The sequence below is a fragment of the Balaenoptera musculus genome, chromosome 6, assembly GCF_009873245.2.
Source record: "Balaenoptera musculus isolate JJ_BM4_2016_0621 chromosome 6, mBalMus1.pri.v3, whole genome shotgun sequence".
In the NCBI taxonomy this organism is placed as follows: domain Eukaryota; kingdom Metazoa; phylum Chordata; class Mammalia; order Artiodactyla; family Balaenopteridae; genus Balaenoptera; species Balaenoptera musculus.
Window position 1 is genome coordinate 67298410 of NC_045790.1, and position 19777 is coordinate 67318186.

Genomic DNA, 19777 nt, shown 5'->3' on the forward strand with positions numbered 1-19777 from the left:
TACCCTATCTTGTGGATTAAGAAACTGAGGCTCAAATAGAGAAGAGACTGCAAACTTAAATGCCAACAGAGACCATGTAAATGATTAAAATAAGGGACACTGCCTCATATAAAGAACGGTCAGTTCAAGCCAATTGTTGCTGGGCAGGAATTCAGACCCAGTATTGCCAGTTCATTCGATTTTTCCAGAGAAGCCAGAAATCTGGGTTTGTGTGGAAATCCTGATTTTTCCATGTTAGTAACAAAATCTTTACAAACCTTGTGCTGGTCAAGCCAAACAAATTAGCAAAGCAAATTCAGCAGCAGACCTCTAGTTTACAAGCTCTGACTTCAAGGAACTAGGTTAACATCTCACAACTGGGAAACAGTAGGACAAATGAGAACCCACCTCAGTCCACCTCAAAGGGGTCTTTTCTCCTAGGATATTCTAGAAATAACTGCACTGAACTAAACACAATTTTGTTTAAGTGGCTCAACTTCTAAAGCCACTGGTTCTGGGACTTCCCAGGTGGCCCAGCGGTTAAGACTCTGCGCTTCGATCCCTGGTCAGGGAAGTAAGATCCCGCATGCCACGCAGCGTGGCCAAAACAAATAAATAAATAAATAAAGCCACTGGTTCTATAAAAGTGGCAGCTATATGAGGCTCTAGGAGGAGAGGAGCAAGCAGCAGGAGGGATTCTGGTTGGGCCACATTGAGCAGGGGGGGTGTGGCTGGAATTTTAGTTCTTAAAGTCTTCACAAAATACAGACATTCCAATTGCTATCTCTTGGCCATCTTCTGGGTTTAATACCAGCAAAAAATTTAAAAAATTAAAAAAAATTTTTGAAATCAAGATGCTACCCCACCCTAAAGACAATCTAACTGGAAGCTGAATCGGAAACTTCCAAATGCATGAGGCCTCCTACGAGTCTCTTATTTAGAGTATCCTTTGCACACACCTTCTCTAGCAGGAGTACACTTTTGACAGTCTTTACAGAGGCTGAGGGTTTCGTCCAACCATGTCCTAGCATTACAGAGCCCCCAAACATAAATAAGACACCTGCAATTACCACATCACTAGTTTCAAAAGACTGACTGTAGCATATAAAATGGGATTAACACTTCACTTCGTTTTCCACTCTGGACTGTGGAAAAGGTCCTCCTGAAACAACCGAGCTGACTTGCCTCACGGAGAATTAAAGAGCAGCACGCACCCACGCACACCTAAGCAGCCATTGCTATAGATGCCTGAGGAAATCACTCAGCAGAATGGTCCAGAACGCTTTTCTGAGTTGGACAGACTCAGGGAGCTCACAGAGAAGCTCTGCAGGCCTCCCCAACTGCACAACTGGGCAGCTCCCTGAAGGAGAAAGTGCCTTTGCTCAAGGTGGCAGTGGGTGTCCCTGTGAGCTGAACTCCGGGAACATGGCTGACACAGCCAGGCCCGCCCAGCAGCTGTTGGTGAGTAACACCCTCTGGTTATTATACCCCTACTTCACCCTGGGAGCCACGCTAAAGGTCACATCCCCCAAACCAGGCACAGCAACCTAACAGACACAAACTTTAAAATGTGCTGTTTTATGGCAACCTAGATGACAGCCGCAAACAGAACCTGATTCTGCATTAACCACGAGGAGGAAATTCAGCTTTACTCCTGTGCCAGCAGCCACCTCCACAAGAAGCACTTTCCAAAGGAAATAAAATATGAGATGCAGTTACGTGGCCTTTTTAAAAAAAAGCAAAACCAAACCAAACCAGCCAATGATCATTTTGAAACCACAGGCCCAGGGCCTCATGTTAAAAGTACCAACAATTACACCAAAAAACGACAATACTTTCCAAGTAATTCCAACAAGCTCCTCTTAAACATGGTGTTATAGGACAGAGGGAAAGGAGTTCATGAGAGGACCAAGCACTGTGCTTCCTTATCAGAACAGCAGCTGTAAAGGAACCTTACTAAAGATGGGGAGACAGCATGGTCAAATGTGAATGCTTTCCAACTTTTTCTGAATATGTTAAACAGAACCAACAGAATTGGCTGACCAAGGTTCCTATAAGTCTCCAAAGCCCATTTTATACTGCAGATGTCTTACCAGCCACATGCATCTGATCAGCCCTGCCTTTGGCTCTCCCTGGGAGAGACCCTTCCACGGGGCCTCCAGAACATCCCAACGTTTGTTATCAGCCTTGACCTCCGTCAAGAACCACACCTCCTCACTAACTGCTCTATTCAGGGTGGAGGGTGCGACCTAAATCACGTGGGAAAAAATCCACTCTGAAATCTCATTAAAAAGGCTAACTAGTTGTGAAGTTAACCAACCATCACTTGATCAAACTTCTCTGCTGCCTGAAGCAGTGTTATTTTAAACCTCTCTGGGGATTCTTGGCCAAATTTAAAACCACCTTGGCAAGCCCTGAAAAGTAGCAAGCATACAGCTAACCGAGCCCTTAGTCATCCCTAAAAGGTTCCATATAATGTGCGCCGCTTCTCTCCAGGTTTCGGCCACTTCGCGGCAATCCCAAAACAGTAAAATAAAAGATACGCCATTTGACTGTGCCCCCCAACCCCCCGCCAGCGTCTGTCCAAGTGGGGTGGCCCCAGAGTCGCCGGGTGCGGGAGTCCTGGGAGGGGGCGGGGCGGGACAGGGGAGGGGCGGCACCACTCCCCATGAAGCCACGCACATCGGCTGGCACTCGGCACTCACTCTGCCCGCCAGGTTAAGGCTCTCCGTGGCTTCTAGAGGCTGGGGACGATTAAGGAGTGAGCTTTCCGTCTCTACCCGGTTCAATCATTTTAAAGAGTTAAACAGCATCTCATCCTAAGTATTTGCACCCTTTCGGCCGAGCGTGGTGTCCTTTAACGCCCAGGAAGGCTGCCCGGCCAAAGGTTAACTAACCCGAGAGTTGGGTGGGAGAGGGAGACGCCGCTAACCTGTATGCACTCTGTAATGGGCTTTGAGATGGGAGGATTTTCCATAGACTTTCCCACAGCCACTGTAGGGGCACTTGTGCCTCTTTTCGGAGGCGTGTTTCCCCTTCGCAGCCACTCCAGGGTGGAGGAGGGAGAGCGGGCTGGGCGCGCTGCCAGGATCCTGTCTCTCCTCCGGGCTGTGGGAAGGACTCGACCCAGATTCGGTGGTCACGTCGCTGTCGGATCCCATATCCTCATCTGGACTCTCCAGGCTGTCGCTGCACACCGAGGGGGTCTGGATGGGTCGGTACTTGTTCAGGTCCAACAAGCTCTTGGCGATGGTGACCAGCGTGCAGTAATCCTTCCAGGTGTCCCCCGGGTCACCATGCTCCTTGGTCACCTCGCGCTCAGGTAGTCGCAGCCGCTCGGCGTCCGGAGCGCCCCCATGCTCCGGCACCGCAGCGCGGTTCGAAATGGAAACCAGACACTGGGCAGCCACGAAGTCCATGTAGGCGGTCGCGGACATGGTGCGGGCGACAGCAGCCCCGGAGGCGCGGCCAAACTTGGCGGTGGCTGCGGAGGTTCGGCTCGCCGTGCCCTGGCCTCGGACGATGAGCGCGGCGCAGCGCGGCGCAGCGGCCAAGGGGGCGGGGGCGCGGGGCGCTTCCGACTCGCAGGAGCGCCGAGGCGACCTCAGCCCCTCATCTTTACGTAACCGGCAGCGCCTCCGCACGCAGCATCCACGGCCCCGGGCTCCGCCGCGCTGCCGCCTCTCGCCGCCTCCGGTGCCCAGAGCCGGGCGCAATCCCCCCGACGGGCGCACAGTCTGCTCCGAGCCGGCTCCCCTGGAAAGATGCCACACGTGGCGGTCGCAAGTTTATTCGACCGAAAACGCCCCCGAGGCGCTGGGAGAGGAAACTGCAAGAGAGGTACACGCCCTCGGCCGCCTTTTCAGTCGAGCCAAAGCCCCAGGACATTCACCCAACCACCCGGACGTGGGTGGCAAGGGCCGGACCAAGCGCCAGGTCTAAGAGACACTTTTCCCCCAGTCCACTGACGGCTTCTGAGCCCCTGCTCTTGCCGGTCCGCACCGTTCCGGCATTCTCTCGCTCAGTAACAATTTCGCAGAATCCCATCACGTCACAATCCAAACCCCCTCCAATTGGCCAGTGGGGAGGGTGATTCAACTCTGTTTACTTTCTTCCCCTGCCAGTCAGAACAGCCTCTCGGTGGAGAGGTGCGTCTAGAACTGAGGCGTGCGGCCAATCCGACAGTTCTGTTTCGATGCCTCGTGCTACCTCTACAGCCTCGAACGCCGACATTTAAAAGGGTAACAGCCGGGAGGCTGGAAAGGAGCAGCCGCGCATCTTTGGGAGTGTCTCTCAATCCCTTAGCCGGTCTAGGCCTCTTGGCTCACGTTCCAGCTTGCGGAGTGTGGGATACACCTTCCCTACTCGGTTGCGTTCCTTCTTATGACAAAAGAGAACTTCAGTTTCATTTTCCAGCTCGCAAACAGTTAAGTGACTTCCTGCAAACGCTACAGTCCCAGCAACCAGCCTTCCAATCAAAAGTAAGTTGGTTGATGTCACTGACATTGGCTCAGCCAATCAGAAGGGCATTCCGAAGGCCAGCGCTGCACACTTGTAAACGCGAAGAGCTGTAGTGAAACTGAACACATCCTTGTACTTTGTGTTGCTGATGGTAAAATCGAGATATGTATGGGAGGGCAGTGGTGATAAATAAATGCAAAGTGAGTCAATAATTTTAAAAAAACAACTAAATATGTCAGGCCAAGTTGCTCAAGAATAAACACAAATGAGAAAGCATCAATTCGTTTTTCCATTTCAGGATGCAGCATACTTTGGGGCAGATTTTTAGTAATTCTTCCACCCAATACATTAACTATGACTAATTCAACTTAAAAATGCAGAGCTGACAAAAGTTCTGTTTTAAAGCGTAGTCCTTCTGTCTGGCTAGTCTTACTTTGAAACGCTTCATTTTTTCTTTTGTGATACCTCAATTCCTCTCCTTCCCTCGTGCAATTTATTCTAAGGAAGCTGTTTTCGTTTTGTTTTGAAGCTATTGTAACCTCTCTAAAATAAATGGAGACAAAAATCCCTGCATAACTTTTAAAACTTTAAAAAAAACAACAACATTCTTAGCTCATTTTCTTTCCACAGACTCCTGTGGGATGTTAGGGTGTGTATCCCTTCCCTCACTTAACAGATATGAAGACTGAGATGCAAGGAAGTGACTTGTGACAGAACTCCATTGAAAACATAAATCTGATTCCTAGCTCTTCGGGCTTCACAACTGAACTCTTTGGTTTTGTGAAATATTAACTCTGCTTAACAGATTCTTAAGAACTGGAACCAGCCAGAGGTCCTTAGCCATTGAATATTGTGGCATTACTTGATCAACAATTAGTATGACTCTTAGAGTCTGATTAACTATGTTTGCCTCTCCCTCTGTAGGAATGATGGGGTTGTTTTTCACCTTGATAGCTGATAAAAGAATCTAGGGCCAATGTCTCTTCCAGGAGGTGTACTATCCGCAGAATTGATTAAAAATACATTTATTTTCCTAAGTGGGTGTGAGGGACACCTGTTTCTATGTGATGTAGATCCAGTGAGGTCTAACCATACCCCCCACTGGCTATTAGCCTTTGTTAAGGTTTGGGAAAGTTACATCAGGTTCCTGGTCTCTAAAGGAAGGGTCTCAAATTTACTCTTCTAGTTTGAAGTCTACGGTAGTTTATTTCGACTTTGCTTTTAAAGTGGTACAGAAAGATACTGCAGTAGGTGACTACACAGGAAAGGGAAGTTTAGAAAAGGGGTGCTGGTCAACTAAGAATATCATCATCACCATCCTACTAAGGTAGGTGGTAGGTACATGTAAAGTGAAGCCATCTTAGAGTTCTTGTATTCCAATCCCCTTAATTTTAGAAAAGAATTCACTGAAGCCCAAGGGAGTCTGCCTACTTCATGATTTTTCTGGGACAAACTCTGTCCCCAAGGATACAAGATCAGTTAGAAATTTCACATTTGCTTGCCTCTTTAAGGTCCACCACAAATACCAGCAGGATCTCTCCAGGACTCCCATGATCACGGCCTATACAGTCTCTCAGATTTGCATTGTAACTGGCATTGCAGTGGGCACCTGCAGATAGCAGAAAGCCCTATAGTTAACATCGGGGTTATTCCAGAAAAGAAGGAAAGTTTGTATCTTTCCTTGAAGATTGTAATCCAGGAACCTGAATAAGTCAATCATCATAGGTTTTTGTGTTTTTTGGTTTTTTTCTATATAGACTTACTTCTTGCCCTCTTCTCTTTAACTCCCTCTAATTTAATTTTGTTTGGACTGGACATAAACCCTGAACTCTTCCAACTCATTCATTTCAGAGCTACACAAGAAAGTAATAAAATACAACTCAGATTTCATTTACATGAATTTCTCTCACACACTTACAAACATAACTACTACTTGATTTAGAGTATCTTTTTAAACCCAACAATTCTAGAAGTGTAGACTGCTTTCTCCTTTTTCTCCTCTTCCACGTATCCACTCTCCAGATATTTATGTTTCTGTCAATGAGTTAGGCATGGGGGAATACAGAAATGAAAAGACAGTCTGTCCTCAATGAGGCTTATATGTTAAAAACAACTATAGATATAAATAGATATAAATATCTCACAAGTAATAATTCCTACATCAGGATTTTTTCTTGTGTTTTCAACAATAGGATTTCCTTTCTGTGCTAGAGTGCATATTATAGTGAAAACCAATTAATGCTGTTTTGCCAGCATGTGGTTGTCCCAATTACAATTCTGGCAAAATAAATTATCCCAGATCAATGTGAATCATTCCAAATTGCAATGAATAATTTATAGTAAAGTATATATTATGCCACATAAATATAAGAAGTCTGTTTTCCCCCAAGTTAATCTTTGTAAATACACATTTCAAATCCACACAAACCAACTGGGAGGAGCACGAGCATTCAAAGACTAGAACTGTGCTTACAGTTTGTAAGTATGCATTTTCCTCCCTAATTTCTGCCTAAACCTTGGCTTTATTTTCCCAGTTCTCAAGAACAATGGCCTGTAGCAAGAACGTCTAAGTCTGATTTTCTGTGCATCCTAAAGTTTTTATTTTCATTATCACCCCTCCTAAGAGGCAGTGCCTACAGTGAGCTGATTTTCAGTTCAGGCCAGCATGGGGCAGGGAACTGGCCTCCTGGGCCTGAGGGTGGCTGTGTGACCTCAGGCAACCTCTTAAAGCTATTTCCTTATCTGTGAATTAATGGGATTAGATTAATACATCTCTGTAGTCCCTTCCAAACTCCAAATACTCCAGGGGTCCTCCCACCAACCAAAAAATTCTAGGCAAGACTTGGGTTTTTTAAACACCACCTCATCTGCTGTGCATTTACAAATGCAGCTCTTTAGGACAGTGAAAGTGAGAATACCTTAAATCAATATTTAATTGGATAGCAGGCACAAATATAAATTCGTTCCAAATCCCTTAAATCCTTTATTCCTTAGTTTCTTGTTATAGTGCTGCTTCTTTCTTCAAACTAGTTTGTGGGAAGCGCGCGGAGCAGAGCGGGGGAGAGGTCACAGAAACCCACCCTTTTTCCTAGGCCAGTTTTCCACCCCAGCTCTTAGTGAGGTATTTCCAGGCACACGCAACCCATTCCCAGGCCCCTTCCCTGGAGGTTTTAATTCAAATGGAGCCCACGGCAACTCCCGGGGTGGGGTGGGGGGGGGGGAGCTCATCACCTGGAGCTTAATCTAAAATACTCATTGCCCAGTCTCACCCCTGCCCAAGGCTCAGGGACTTTTAGGTTAAAATCGCACTCTGTAGGTAGTGGGTTCCAACGCTGGCTTTTCTCCCTCTTTCCTGCTGGGAGGCGTGGACGGTGCTGGGCAGAGCTGCCAGCCTCCCTGTTGGAAGGAAGGAGAACAGATGGCCCGCTGGGGGTAGGGGATCACGTGTCGGACCTCACTCTGGGCTGGATCCAGACTTCTTTCAGGACCCAGGTCCTTCGGCTTCATTGATCCCACCAAGGCATACAGGGCATATTGGGGGGCGGGGGTGCAGAAGGAGAAGCAGTGTTTATTTTAGTGAAAGCTGGGTAATTAGGGGAAGGTGGCAAGTTTGGGGAGGAGGGAGGAGGGAAGAGGGGCTGAAGGGATCGAGCTTCCAAGAATGGCGGTGTGCCTGGATTTGAAATGCAATCAGGTAAAGCCCTCCCTATCTGTTGAAATGCCCGTGGCCATAACGACAGTTAACACGCAGGTGCTGGAGACGGAGGAGGGCCTCCGGCCCGCGCGAAAACTTGCACGACGCCCTACTTTGCTCTCGCTCCACTTAGCAGCCTTCCGCAAAACTCCAGGCCTCTCCTTTGCCGAGCCGAAAGGCCACCCGTTCATGCATATGCAAGAGGATAAGTTTAGCTCTCAGCCCCGCGCACTCGGAGGAGCCCCACGCCGCGCACGGTGAATCACCCGAGCTCGTGGGCGGGCGCTCGGCTGGGGCCGCAGACTGGCGGGCGGCGCAGCCACTCGCCGGCCGCGCGCCCCGGCCTGGCGTCGCCCTTTTAAAAAGTCTTCCGCGGGCGGCCGCCGCAGCAGCAGCCTGAGGAGGCGAGTTCATCTGAGGACAGTCCCAGTTCTCAGAAATCCCTTCCCTGCTGGAACATCAAGCTCCCTTTACTGCAGTTGAACAAACTGCCCTAGATTAGGGGATGAGGAACCCGCCCCAAACTCGTGCAAGAAGCTCCGGGCGCCCGCGCCCGCGTGAGCTAACCTTGAAATTAGCCCCTGCACCCGGTCGGGAAGGGGTGGGAGTGGGCGGAGGCTGCTCGTTGGCCCCTCGCGGCCCAAGCCCTAGGGTTTGCGCCCTCTGTGCGTACGGCCCCCGTTTCATAACTCTGGCGGGGTTGCATTTAAAAAAAAAATTCCCTGGGGGAAGACAGGTGTGTGTGGGGGTCTGGGGGGAGGAGGCACCTTCTCCATCACCCACGCCCGCGAGGAAGAGGAAAACCTGCCCTACTGTCCCCTTGGGAACACTGCGGAGTAGGGTGTCGGATGACATCAGCTTCTAAACATATCCCGCACCGCACCCCAACTCAGCGCCGCGAGCTGGGCTAGCGCGGGGGAGGGGGGACAGCGGGGGAGGCGTGTGCTGCCGGCCGCCGGCGGGGTGGGGCGGGCCGGCTGGCCGGGCTGTGCGGGAGGAGATGACTTTGCAGGAATCGTGCTCACGGAGTTTGCAGGCAAACCTTTCCCGCGGTGGTCGGGCCACTGGATGCTGGGGCCACGGGGTTAGGAAACATTCGTGCCATTCCGCGCTCTCCCCTGCCCCACAAAAGCCACACGCACGCACGCACGTAGCCCTTGGATCTAAGCTGCTTTTGTTTATATAAGTCAACCCATCCCCCAGTTGTAGCTGTAGCGCCCGGCTGGGTCGGTCCGGGGACCCTCCGCGCCCTCCAGCCCCGCGCCGGCCTCCAGGCTAAGCCTGAGAGGGGGTCGGCGGGCCCTCCCGGTGAGTCAGATGGGCTGTGTTTCCTGTAGTTGTTGTGGAACAGTTTGTCCTTTTTAACCCCCCGCCCTCCTCCCCCCGCCCCCCCCCCGCTTGGTCTCCACCCCCTTGGTAAATATAGCGCTCACGTTTCATCATCTCTTTGTCCAACGAGCGCTAGACACCCCGGCCCGCGGCCCCCGCCGCCTCCCTCCTCCTCCCCGCTCGCGGTTACCTCGCATAACCCCGCGCGGGCAGGCGGCGGGAAGCAGCCTGCCCCGCGGCCCCCGCCAGCCCTGCACCCCAGCGCTTCCCGCCGCAGTACACTCCAACCTCCCTCCCAGCCCCTCCCTTGCTTCCAATTCCCACTTAAGTTGTGTCCCCAGGCCCTCGTCCCACCCCCCGACCCCCGATACGCCCGTGTCGTGGGGACCGGGTCGAGAAATGTGCATATGTTGGAAGGTAGACACCCCTTTTCCCAGCCCCAGGCGGCACCCCACGCCCAGGCCAGTACTGGATCTTCCACTCACCCATCCTACCCCTTCCCAAGGCCGCCCCCTGTTCCCCTCCTGAGTGCAGGTGACAGCTGCTTAGACAGTGTCTGATTCACCGACAGCTGAACCAGCTACGAGTACTTGGGGGTGGGCGCTTCGTGAACCGTCTCCCTCCCACCCCGTCACCCCAGAGGGGGAGTGGGCTGGTGGGTCAGGAAAGGCGAGGTGGGTGGGTAACAGCCGAGGAGCGCTTGCTTACTGTTCCCTCTCTCCCTTCCCCTCCCAGTTTCATTTCCACACATACAGCCACCCACCGGGGACCGGAGGCGGCTGGTGTTCTCTGAACGCAGGGAACTGGCTCTCTCTGTGGTCTTCTGTTTACTTCCCTCCTCCTCTCCCCCTCCCTCCTCCTCGCCCCCACCACCCCACGCCGCCTCCCGCCCCGAGCAGCTGGGAAACCTGCAGCAAAACACTGCAGTCATGAGACTTCCCTGGACTCGAGCTGCGGCCTGGGTTTGCCCTGCCCTGCCTTGCCCTGTGTCCACTTGGGGCACTTTTTTGTTCTGGAAAGGCCCTTGGGGCTCCCCATCCAGGAATGTGGAAGAGGCCTCCTTCCCTCCCTCCCTCCCTCCCTCTTCCTCTCCCCTCTTGGCACCAGGTATCGTCCTGTGGGGGCCCTGCCGGGCTGCCTTTTGGGCCAGGGCTCTGGGCCACTGCCATGAGTGGCCACCTGTCCAGGGACAGGTAGTGAGAGAGCTGACCGTGTGCAGGAATTCGGCATCCAGGACGCCGCAGAGCTGGCTTACTTGTTATCACAGGCTCTCCCGTTCATGACAGGGCGCCCAAAGTTCCCTGCTGACCAAGGTTTCAGGCAGATCCCCGAAACCTGCTCCCAGGGACACACCCTCTCCATAGGGAATCTGGCAAAACCTTTCCTTTCAAAGCTTGCTTCCCAGCAGGGAAGAATTCAAGCTCTCTCCCTAAGGAAGCTGAAAGAACAAAGAGCTCTGAGGAGGCCTTGAGGGTTGAGCTCTGGGTGCCGCCTGCCTGAAGTTCACCCCATTCAAAAACCACCTCTTCACCACCGCTCTGCTCCACTACCATGGTTACCAGTTCCCTGTCCTTCCGCAGCACAAATGCTGCACAGAGGCAGAAACAAACGACGGCATTTTAAATGTTCTTTTAAATATCCAAAACACTGCCTTGGTATTTTGGTAGCAGAGAAGAGAGAGTGAAAATCCCGGCAGTTCCCTGGTTTCCTTCTGACCCTGTAACCCGGAATAAATCCCTCACCCTGGATGGCCTCTCAGAGCCAAAGGAGGGAAGGGAGCTTACTGAGATACTAGAGAGTAGAATTCAGAAGAGCAGGTCCACCTACACCCAGAGAATTAATACCCAAGTTAGACTAGTTCTCCCCTCTGCCCTCCAGCTGTAAAACCCCCAGCTGCTCTGAAGTACCTGCCATAAGACCATACCAAGCCCTGCTTGTTGCTATGTTCTGCCACATGTCTCTCTTGTGCACCCCCCCCACCCCCCATTCCCGGAGATGCTAGCATCTGACAGCAGAGTTCCCCACCTCCACCTCATTCCTGCTGACATCTTTGGTGAATTTAGCATCCTTGTAGAGTAATGACCCAACTGAAACCCTAGTAACTAAACTGCAGCCATATCCCCTTCCACCCTACTGTCATGTGGGTACCCTGGACCTTTGCATCGCCAAATAACAGCACCACCGCTGAACTTTTCATTTCAAGCATCCTGTTCCCTGATCAACATGTCTTTCCCTTCCAGCTTATTTACTCTAATAACCCCATTTGAACAATTCTTTGCCCCCATTTTGACCTCTAATCTACTTTCCCACTGTTCTTCATTGCCCTTATATTCTCATATCTCTCCTACGCACATTAGGTTTCATAGTCATCACTATATCATCCCTTTGCATACACTCCTCACTTCCTTGTTCCTGGGACTACCTGCCAGGCAAAACCCTGATTCTGTCCAGCTTAACACGCTGGACAAAAATAACAGTGCTAACTGTTGTCACTAAATTTATGATCATAAATCTCAAGTGCGCTCTCAACACTGCCCTTCTGCATTTCCCTAGTCAGTTTACTTTCCCACACTCTGAAATGACTGCATTGCACCTCCTATCCTCAAATATCAACACCTCTCCCCTTCCCCACTCTGAGCTGAAAACTTTACTTCTCATTTCACTGAGAAAAATAAAAGCAATTTTACAAGAACTACCTCATCTTCCCACCCCATGGCTTCCATCCTACCTGCCTCTCTGCTCGACTCTGCCTTCCCTCCTGTCTCATGTATGTAGTGTCCCTGCTCTTATCTAAGGCAAGCCCTTCCATTTGGCACCGTGGTCCCTTCCCCTCTTGACTATTTAATGACTGCTCCTGAAATTATCTCATCTACTGCTCATCAATTGTCCTCTCCTAAATAATTCACTTTAGCACAAAAACATGGTGTACACCCTCCTGTCTTTATATGTACACATACGTCCCTTTAGCCCCATATTCCCCTCTAATATTACTCTAATTTGGCATTTCTCCTTGGCTGCAAACACCTCAAAGTTGCCTGTATGCCCACACCTCCTATTGTCTCTTGATCTCATGGCAATCAGACTTTCACCCCCATCAGTTCACCAAGACCACTCCTGTCAAGGTCACAAATGACCTCCATCCTATGAAATCTATTGGACAGTTATTTCACTTCATCCACCTCGAAGCAAAGAAGACTAAGAAAGAGTGGGCTGCGAAGTAAGAGGAAAACAGGAAAATATGGTATCCTGGAAGCCAAGAGAAATTGTTTCAAGGAAAAGAGTTTAATTAATTCCTTCTTAGTCTCCTTAACTGGACTCTTTTTCAGCTCTTCTCCTGGCTCTCTAAGAATTGGGGTGCCCCAGGGCCCTATCCTTTGCCCTTTTCTACATCTATATTCACTCTCTTGGTGACTTAATCCACCCTGAAGGCATTAATACCTCCTATATGCCAGTGGCTGCCAAATTTTTATCTTCAGTCCAGACCTCTCTCGAACATCACACTTGACAACCATCTATTCCTCATCTCCACTTGAAGATCTAACAGGCATCTCAAACTTAACATTTTAAAACTGAACTACTGAGTATAGCACAGGGAACTATATACTCAATATCTTATAATAACCTATAATGGAAAACAATCTGAAAAAGTATATACATATATATGTATAACTGAATCACTTTGCTGTACACTTGAAACTAACACAACATTGTAAGTTAACTATACTTCAATAAAAAGAAATAAAATTGAACTACTGATAATTTCCTCCCCAAAAGGCTCAATTCAAAGACCCCCCCCATCTTAGATAAAGGTACTCCTGTGATTCTGATTGCTCAGGCCAAAAACCAAGGAGTTGGGCTTCCCTGGTGGCGCAGTGGTTGAGAATCTGCCTGCCAATGCAGGGGACACAGGTTCGAGCCCTGGTCTGGGAAGATCCCACATACCGAGGAGCGACTAGGCCCGTGAGCCACAACTACTGAGCCTGCGCGTCTGGAGCCTGTGCTCCACAACAAGAGAGGCCGCAATAGTGAGAGGCCCGCGCACCGCGATGAAGAGTGGCCCCCGCTTGCCGCAACTAGAGAAAGCCGTCGCATAGAAACGAAGACCCAACACAGCCAAAAATAAATAAATTAATTAATTTTTTTAAAAAAGTGGATAATAAACTCATCCCTTTAAAAACACACACACACACACACACACAACAGGTCACATCTCTCCTCTGCTCAAAACTCCGCAGTGATTCCTGTCTTAGAGTGACTGCCGAAGTCCTCACCATGGGGACAGGGCCCATACCATCCACCTGAAAGGTGGCTGTCTGACCTCCTCTCCTTCTTGCACCCCCTGCCTCATTCCTCTCCAGGCACCCTGCCCACCTTGCTCAGCTGGGAACTTTCCAGCCACATTCCTTCCTTGAAACATTTGCAATGGCTCTCCCATCCACCTGGACCCTCTTCTCCGAGATCTCTGCCTGCCTCACTCCCTCACCTCCTCCAAGCCTTGGCGCCAATGTCCCTTCTAAACAAGGTCTGCCCTGGCTGTCCTATTTGTAGTTGCAACTCCTGCAGTTGCCCTTTTCTACATTGTCTTCCCATGGCACTTATCATTCCCACATGCTACATACTTTGCTTATTTGTTATATTTGTTGTTTATTATCTGTCTCCTACTAAATACAAGCTGTTTGTTCACTGATGTATTCTTAGTGTCTAGAACAGGGACTGGCAGATAATAAGCTCTCAGTAAATTCTGCTGAATGTAAACAGGGGATAAACAGCTGTAATTTTGTTTGAACCTTGCTATATACCAGGCACTCCAAAATACACTCTGTGTGGTCTTAGTACTCCTGGTTTATTGATGAGGAAATTAAGGTTAGGAGAGAATCAGTGACAAATCCAGGCTCACACGGTGGCGAAGCTAGGATTTTAACTCAGTACTCTGAATCCAGAGCCCGTGCTTTTTAGCACTCTACTATCGTGCCCCTGTATATGTGGAAGCTGTAAGGCAACAGTGAGTTCTTTCAAGCTGTGGCGAAGCACATTGTGACGTATGCAGATGTCACCTGAGTGTGTGGCAGCAAGGTGGGTCACACAGGCTCCTTCCCTTACTCTAGTCGCTCATGCTGAAGAAAGGGTGAGGGTGATGGGCAAGGACATGGCCATGTATTTAGCTTGCACTACAATATTTTGGCTACTTATGAAGATGCTGAGCATATTTGTAGAACAGAGGCAGCATGGTGCAATAGATTGGTTTCTTGTTCACCATATATTTTGAACAAAGACTGGCTGGAGTCTCTTTTAATTCAGGACCCAGGTTGCTGGAACAGCCACTATTTGGAATATTCAAGTCATAGTTTCTAATTACATCTCATTTGTTGCCATCTCATCCATAAAGGGAACAAGAAGAAGCACAATCCTTCCATGTGCCCAGATGGCAGAGAGCTAGAAATAGTTGTTGGGCCCATGTCCAGTATTACTGACTATGCTCTTGTTGGACCAACCCTCTTAATAGATACCAACTATAACTCTGGATAAAATATAACTCTGGATAAAATTACCTGAGGCTCCTGAAGAGTGAACAAAAGCAGGCAGATAGTGGAAGGGAGTTACATTTGGAAGAAGGGAATGACATGAGGAGAATGTCCTGTTTATTATGGCTTTTAGCTTGCATGTAGGTCCTAATTTGTACCACTTACAATGGCTAAAATACTGACAGAAAGGCAACAATTTTACTGGCTTAAAGAGCCAGGGGGTAAGTTTTGGGGCACCCACAAATGCTGGTAAGTAAGGGAAGAAACTCCAGAAAAGAGAGAGCTAGAGAGGAGGAGCCCCAAATTCTAGGTATAAACTCTGCCCAAATCTCTGGCTGATCGCTGAATCATACATGCATGCGACAGACTCCAAGCACCCCAGGTAAGAAGACACAAGTGACCTGAAATTTGAGCCGCCACTCGCTGTAGGGGAAATGGAGTTTTGCCATTTGAGTTCAGCCAAGTTAACTGTTCACTTAAATGAAAAAAATCAATACTCTTTAGAGGAATATAACAGAATCCACAGTCTTTACAACCTGTTATCCACAGTATCCAGGGCATATTCCAAAGTTACTTGACATATGAAGAAACAAAAAAATATGACCCACTCACATCATAAAAGACAGTCAACGGACAACAACCCCTGGATAACTCAGATGTTGCATATTGCAGATATGGATTTTAAAGCAGCCATTATACTCATGCTCATGGGTGGAAAGAAAAATATGCTTGTAATGAATGGATAGGAGGTCTCAGTAGAGAAATTGAAACAAACAAAAAAAATCAAGTGGAAATTTATAGAATTTAAAAACAGCAGGTGGAAATGACAAGAGCCAGTGAACTTGATGATATCAATAGAAATTACCCAATCAGAAGACAGAGAGAAAAAAATGGGAAAAAAAGAGTCTCAGGGACCTGTGGGTCAATATCAGAATATCTAATACATGTGTAATCAGAGTCCCAGGAGAAGAGAGAGAGAGAATGGGACAGGCAATATATTGGAAGAAATAATAGTGAGACGTAATTGACATATTCAAAAAGGTCAGTGAACACTAAGCAGCATTAATACAAAGAAAACCACACCTAAGCACATCATAGTCAAGCTCCTGAAACATAAACACAAAGAGGAAATCATAAAAGCTGCCAGAAAAAAGTCATATTGTATATAGAGGAATAATGATTTGAATGCCACTGACTTCTCATCAGAAGCAATAAAGACTGGAATACAATGAATGACACCTTTGAGGTACTGAAAGAAAAAACTCCAGTCAAACCAGATTTCTATATCTAGTGAAAATATCCTTCAAGAATGAAGGCAAAATAAAGATAATTTCAGATGAAAGAAAACCAAGAGAATTTGCCACCAGCAGGTCAGCACTACAAGAAATGCTAAAGGAAGTTCTTTGGGATGAAGGAAAATGAACTCTGATAGAGACTCAGCTCTTTAGGAAGGAATAAAGAGAATCAGAAATGGCAAATACGTGGGTAAATATGAAAGACTTAAAACATTTCTTTAAAATACATATTAACTATTTAAGGCAAAAATTATAACATTGTCTTGTGAAGTTCACCATAATGTATGTGTACTACATATAATAATTATAGCATAAAAGATGGGGGAGGGTAAGTGAACCTCTATATTACAAGATTTTTAGGGCTTCCCTGGTGGCGCAGTGGTTGAGAATCTGCCTGCCAATGCAGGGGACACGGGTTCGAGCCCTGGTCTGGGAAGATCCCACATGCCGCGGAGCAACTGGGCCCGTGAGCCACAATTACTGAGCCTGCGCGTCTGGAGCCTGTGCTCCGCAACAAGAGAGGCTGCGATAGTGAGAGGCCTGCGCACCGTGATGAAGAGTGGCCCCCGCTTGCCACAACTAGAAGAAAGCCCTCGCACAGAAACGAAGACCCAACACAGCCATAAATAAATAAATAAATATTTAAAAAAAAAAAAAGATTTTTAAATTTTATGTGAAGTGGTATAATATTAACTCTAAGCAGATATACTGATGTACAGGAAATTAATGACTACTATGGTATACCTTCCCAAAGAGTTCACAGTATGGTGGAAGAAGACATATGTCCAAAAAATTACAACATAGTGTGGTATGTGCAAACAAAACAGGTTGTACAAAGACAAAGACCTCTGGGATTCCAGAGAATCAGTAATCAGCCCTCCTTGGGGGGTAGATAAGTAAAGGCTTCATGGTAGAAGTTATATTTGAGCTGGGTTGTGAAGGATGATTAAAAGACGAGAGGAAGAAAGGCATCCCACACATGGCATAGATGTGAGGGCAAGATGGTGCAGAATGTGTTTGGGGCACCAAGAGTCATCTAATTCTTCCTCTGGGAGTGGCAGGAACTATGAACCTGTCAAGAAGGGCCTCAAAGACAAAGATAACTGTAGGGTAAATATGGAGGATCAACTGAGGCAGAGAGAGCCTGGAGGCAGGAAACTAATTGAGAGGTGATTACAAAATTCCTTATAAAAGATGACGAGGACCTGAACAAAGGCTATGGCAGTAGTACTGGGGATGAGGGAATGATGGGAGAGATGGTCAGAAAATAGCATCAGCCAAGCTTAGTAACCAACTGAATATTAGGAGGAGTCCACAGTAAGCCCCAGGTTTATGAATGTGGGGACTGGTGCCATTAACAGATAGAAAAAAAACACTGGAGGAGTGAATTTGAACACGGGGGCAGGGACTGGAGTAATTAACTTAGTTTTGACACCTTGAGTGTGATGAGCCTGAGGGCCATTGGGTGTCCACCCAATACCAATTCTCCCATTTCTTGGGAGCTGGCTTTGATTTCTGTTTGAGTACCAGTGCCTCCTTAGGCAGTCCAAGTGTTTTGGGAAATCTGAACTCTATGTCAGGATATGGAAGTTGGGCATTTTGCTTTACTTAACGTAAGCTTTTCAGAAAAACTTAATCTTCTGGTACTTTAAGAATGCATAAACTTGCACTTCCCTGGTGGCACAGTGGTTAAGAATCCGCCTGCCAATGCAAGGGACACAGGTTCAAGCCCTGGTCCGGGAAGATCCCACATACCACGGAGCAACAAAGCCCGTGAGCCACAACTACTGAGCCTGCGCTCTAGAGCCCAAGAGCCACAACTACTGAGCCCACGTGCCACAACTACTGAAGCCCGCATGCCTAGAGCCCATGCTCTGCAAGCTCTGCAACAAGAGAAGCCACCACAATGAGAAGCCCGCACACTGCAACAAAGAGTAGCCTCCGCTCACCGCAACTAGGGAAAGCCTGCGTGCAGCAACAAAGACCCAATGCAGCCAAAAATAAATAAATAAATTAATTAAAAAAAAAAAAAGAATGCATACACGATCCATCTTAGATCAGTTAACGTGTACACTTTCCTGGGGGCTTCTAGAAAAGAAGCTCCTTTTGACTCTTTCCTTTTGGATGAGGTAGTAATATATGATGGCAGAGTCTGGAAGATCTTCATGCATTCTGTGACCATGAGGGAAGCCAGCCACAGGGTGAGCTGGACAGACAGAAGTCGGATCAGAGAGTTGGAAAGGAACTGGGGTCTTCGATCCAGTGAGTTAATGACTCAAATTGACCCTAAAGCTTATACAACCTGTAAATTTTCATGGTATGTGAACCAATAAGTACCCTATTTTATAAAGCCAGTTTTGTTATGGTGTTTGCAACACAAAGAGCCCAACTGATCTATTTAGACAGAGATGGCCAGTAGGCATTTGGAAAGATAGGACTGGATCTCAGAAGAGTCTTAGGGTTTAGAGAAGTCAATTATCTGTCTAGGTTGATACTGGGGTTATGGTAGTGGATGAGATTGTCCAGGGAGCAAATGTCAAGGGAAAAGAGAAAATGATGGTGTACATGCTGAAGTGGAGAACAGGAGAAAAGGTGTATCTCAAGAGCCAGAGGGGGACTTCCCTGCTGGCGCAGTGGTTGAGAATCAGCCTGCCGGTGCAGGGGACGTGAGTCTGATCCCTGGTCCAGGAAGAGCCCACATGCCACGGAGCAACTAAGCCCATGCGCCACAACTACTGAGCCTGCGCTCTAGAGCCCGCGAGCCACAACTACTGAAGCCCGCGCACCTAGAGCCCGTGCTCCGCAACAAGAGAAGCCACTGCAATGAGAGGCCCGCACAAGGCAACAAAGAGTAGCCCCTGCTCGCCTCAACTAGAGAGAAAGCCCGCGCACAGCAACGAAGACCCAATGCAGCCAAAAATAAAAATGAATTTAAAAAAAAAAAAAAAGAGCCAGAGGAAGAGAGGGTCCAGAGAAAGGGAGTTGTTGACCGTGGTCAAATAGGATGAGGACTGGATTTAAAAATTAAGAAGTGATGGGGCAGTTTGGTGAGTCAGACACTTCACTTCCTAAACAAAAACTACCCCTCCCCTCTCCTTTCTGGCAGAGATCCCTTGATCTCAGAAAAAGTAGGCCTATCTCTGCTCTGGAGGTGGGCACGTGACTCGGTTCTGACAACTGGGTGTAAGGAGGCTAAGTTTGCTGACAGGCAGGCACAGGAGGAGAAATTCTGTTCATTGAGCCATTCAGATCCCCTCACACAGTTGTGTGAGGGTAGGATGTTTAGATCTGTTATGACCATGAGAAGAAGGCCAAGAGGATATCTGAGACCAAACCAGAGCCCTGTAATTGGTTAAGTGCTGAATTGCTAGCAGTGACCTACTTCTGGGCCTGTTTATGAGGAGAAATCATAGTGTTTGTGTTTAAGCTACTGCCAGTTGGATGCTCTGTTATTTGCAGCCTAACAGACACATTTAGCAAGAAATGTTTCAATAGAT

At 48.2% G+C, this 19777-nt stretch overlaps 2 protein-coding genes across 2 annotated transcripts in view; one reads left to right on the forward strand and one right to left on the reverse strand.

The window, feature by feature from the left end:
• The window catches only part of KLF9 (Kruppel like factor 9), a 100440-nt gene extending 96676 nt beyond the window's left edge, over positions 1-3764 (reverse strand). Inside the window, exon 1 of the mRNA XM_036854761.1 lies at positions 2912-3764. Within this exon, the coding sequence (XP_036710656.1) occupies positions 2912-3416 (505 nt within the window). The 5' untranslated portion in view covers positions 3417-3764. The remainder of the gene's footprint in view (positions 1-2911) is intronic.
• On the forward strand, positions 3470-4576 carry LOC118896654. The gene is made up of 2 exons (XM_036854760.1): positions 3470-3819; positions 4104-4576. The coding sequence occupies exons 1-2, from the start codon at positions 3502-3504 to the stop codon at positions 4551-4553; spliced, it is 768 nt and encodes a 255-aa protein (XP_036710655.1). The 5' UTR covers positions 3470-3501; the 3' UTR covers positions 4554-4576.
• Positions 4577-19777: the final 15201 nt, after the last annotated feature.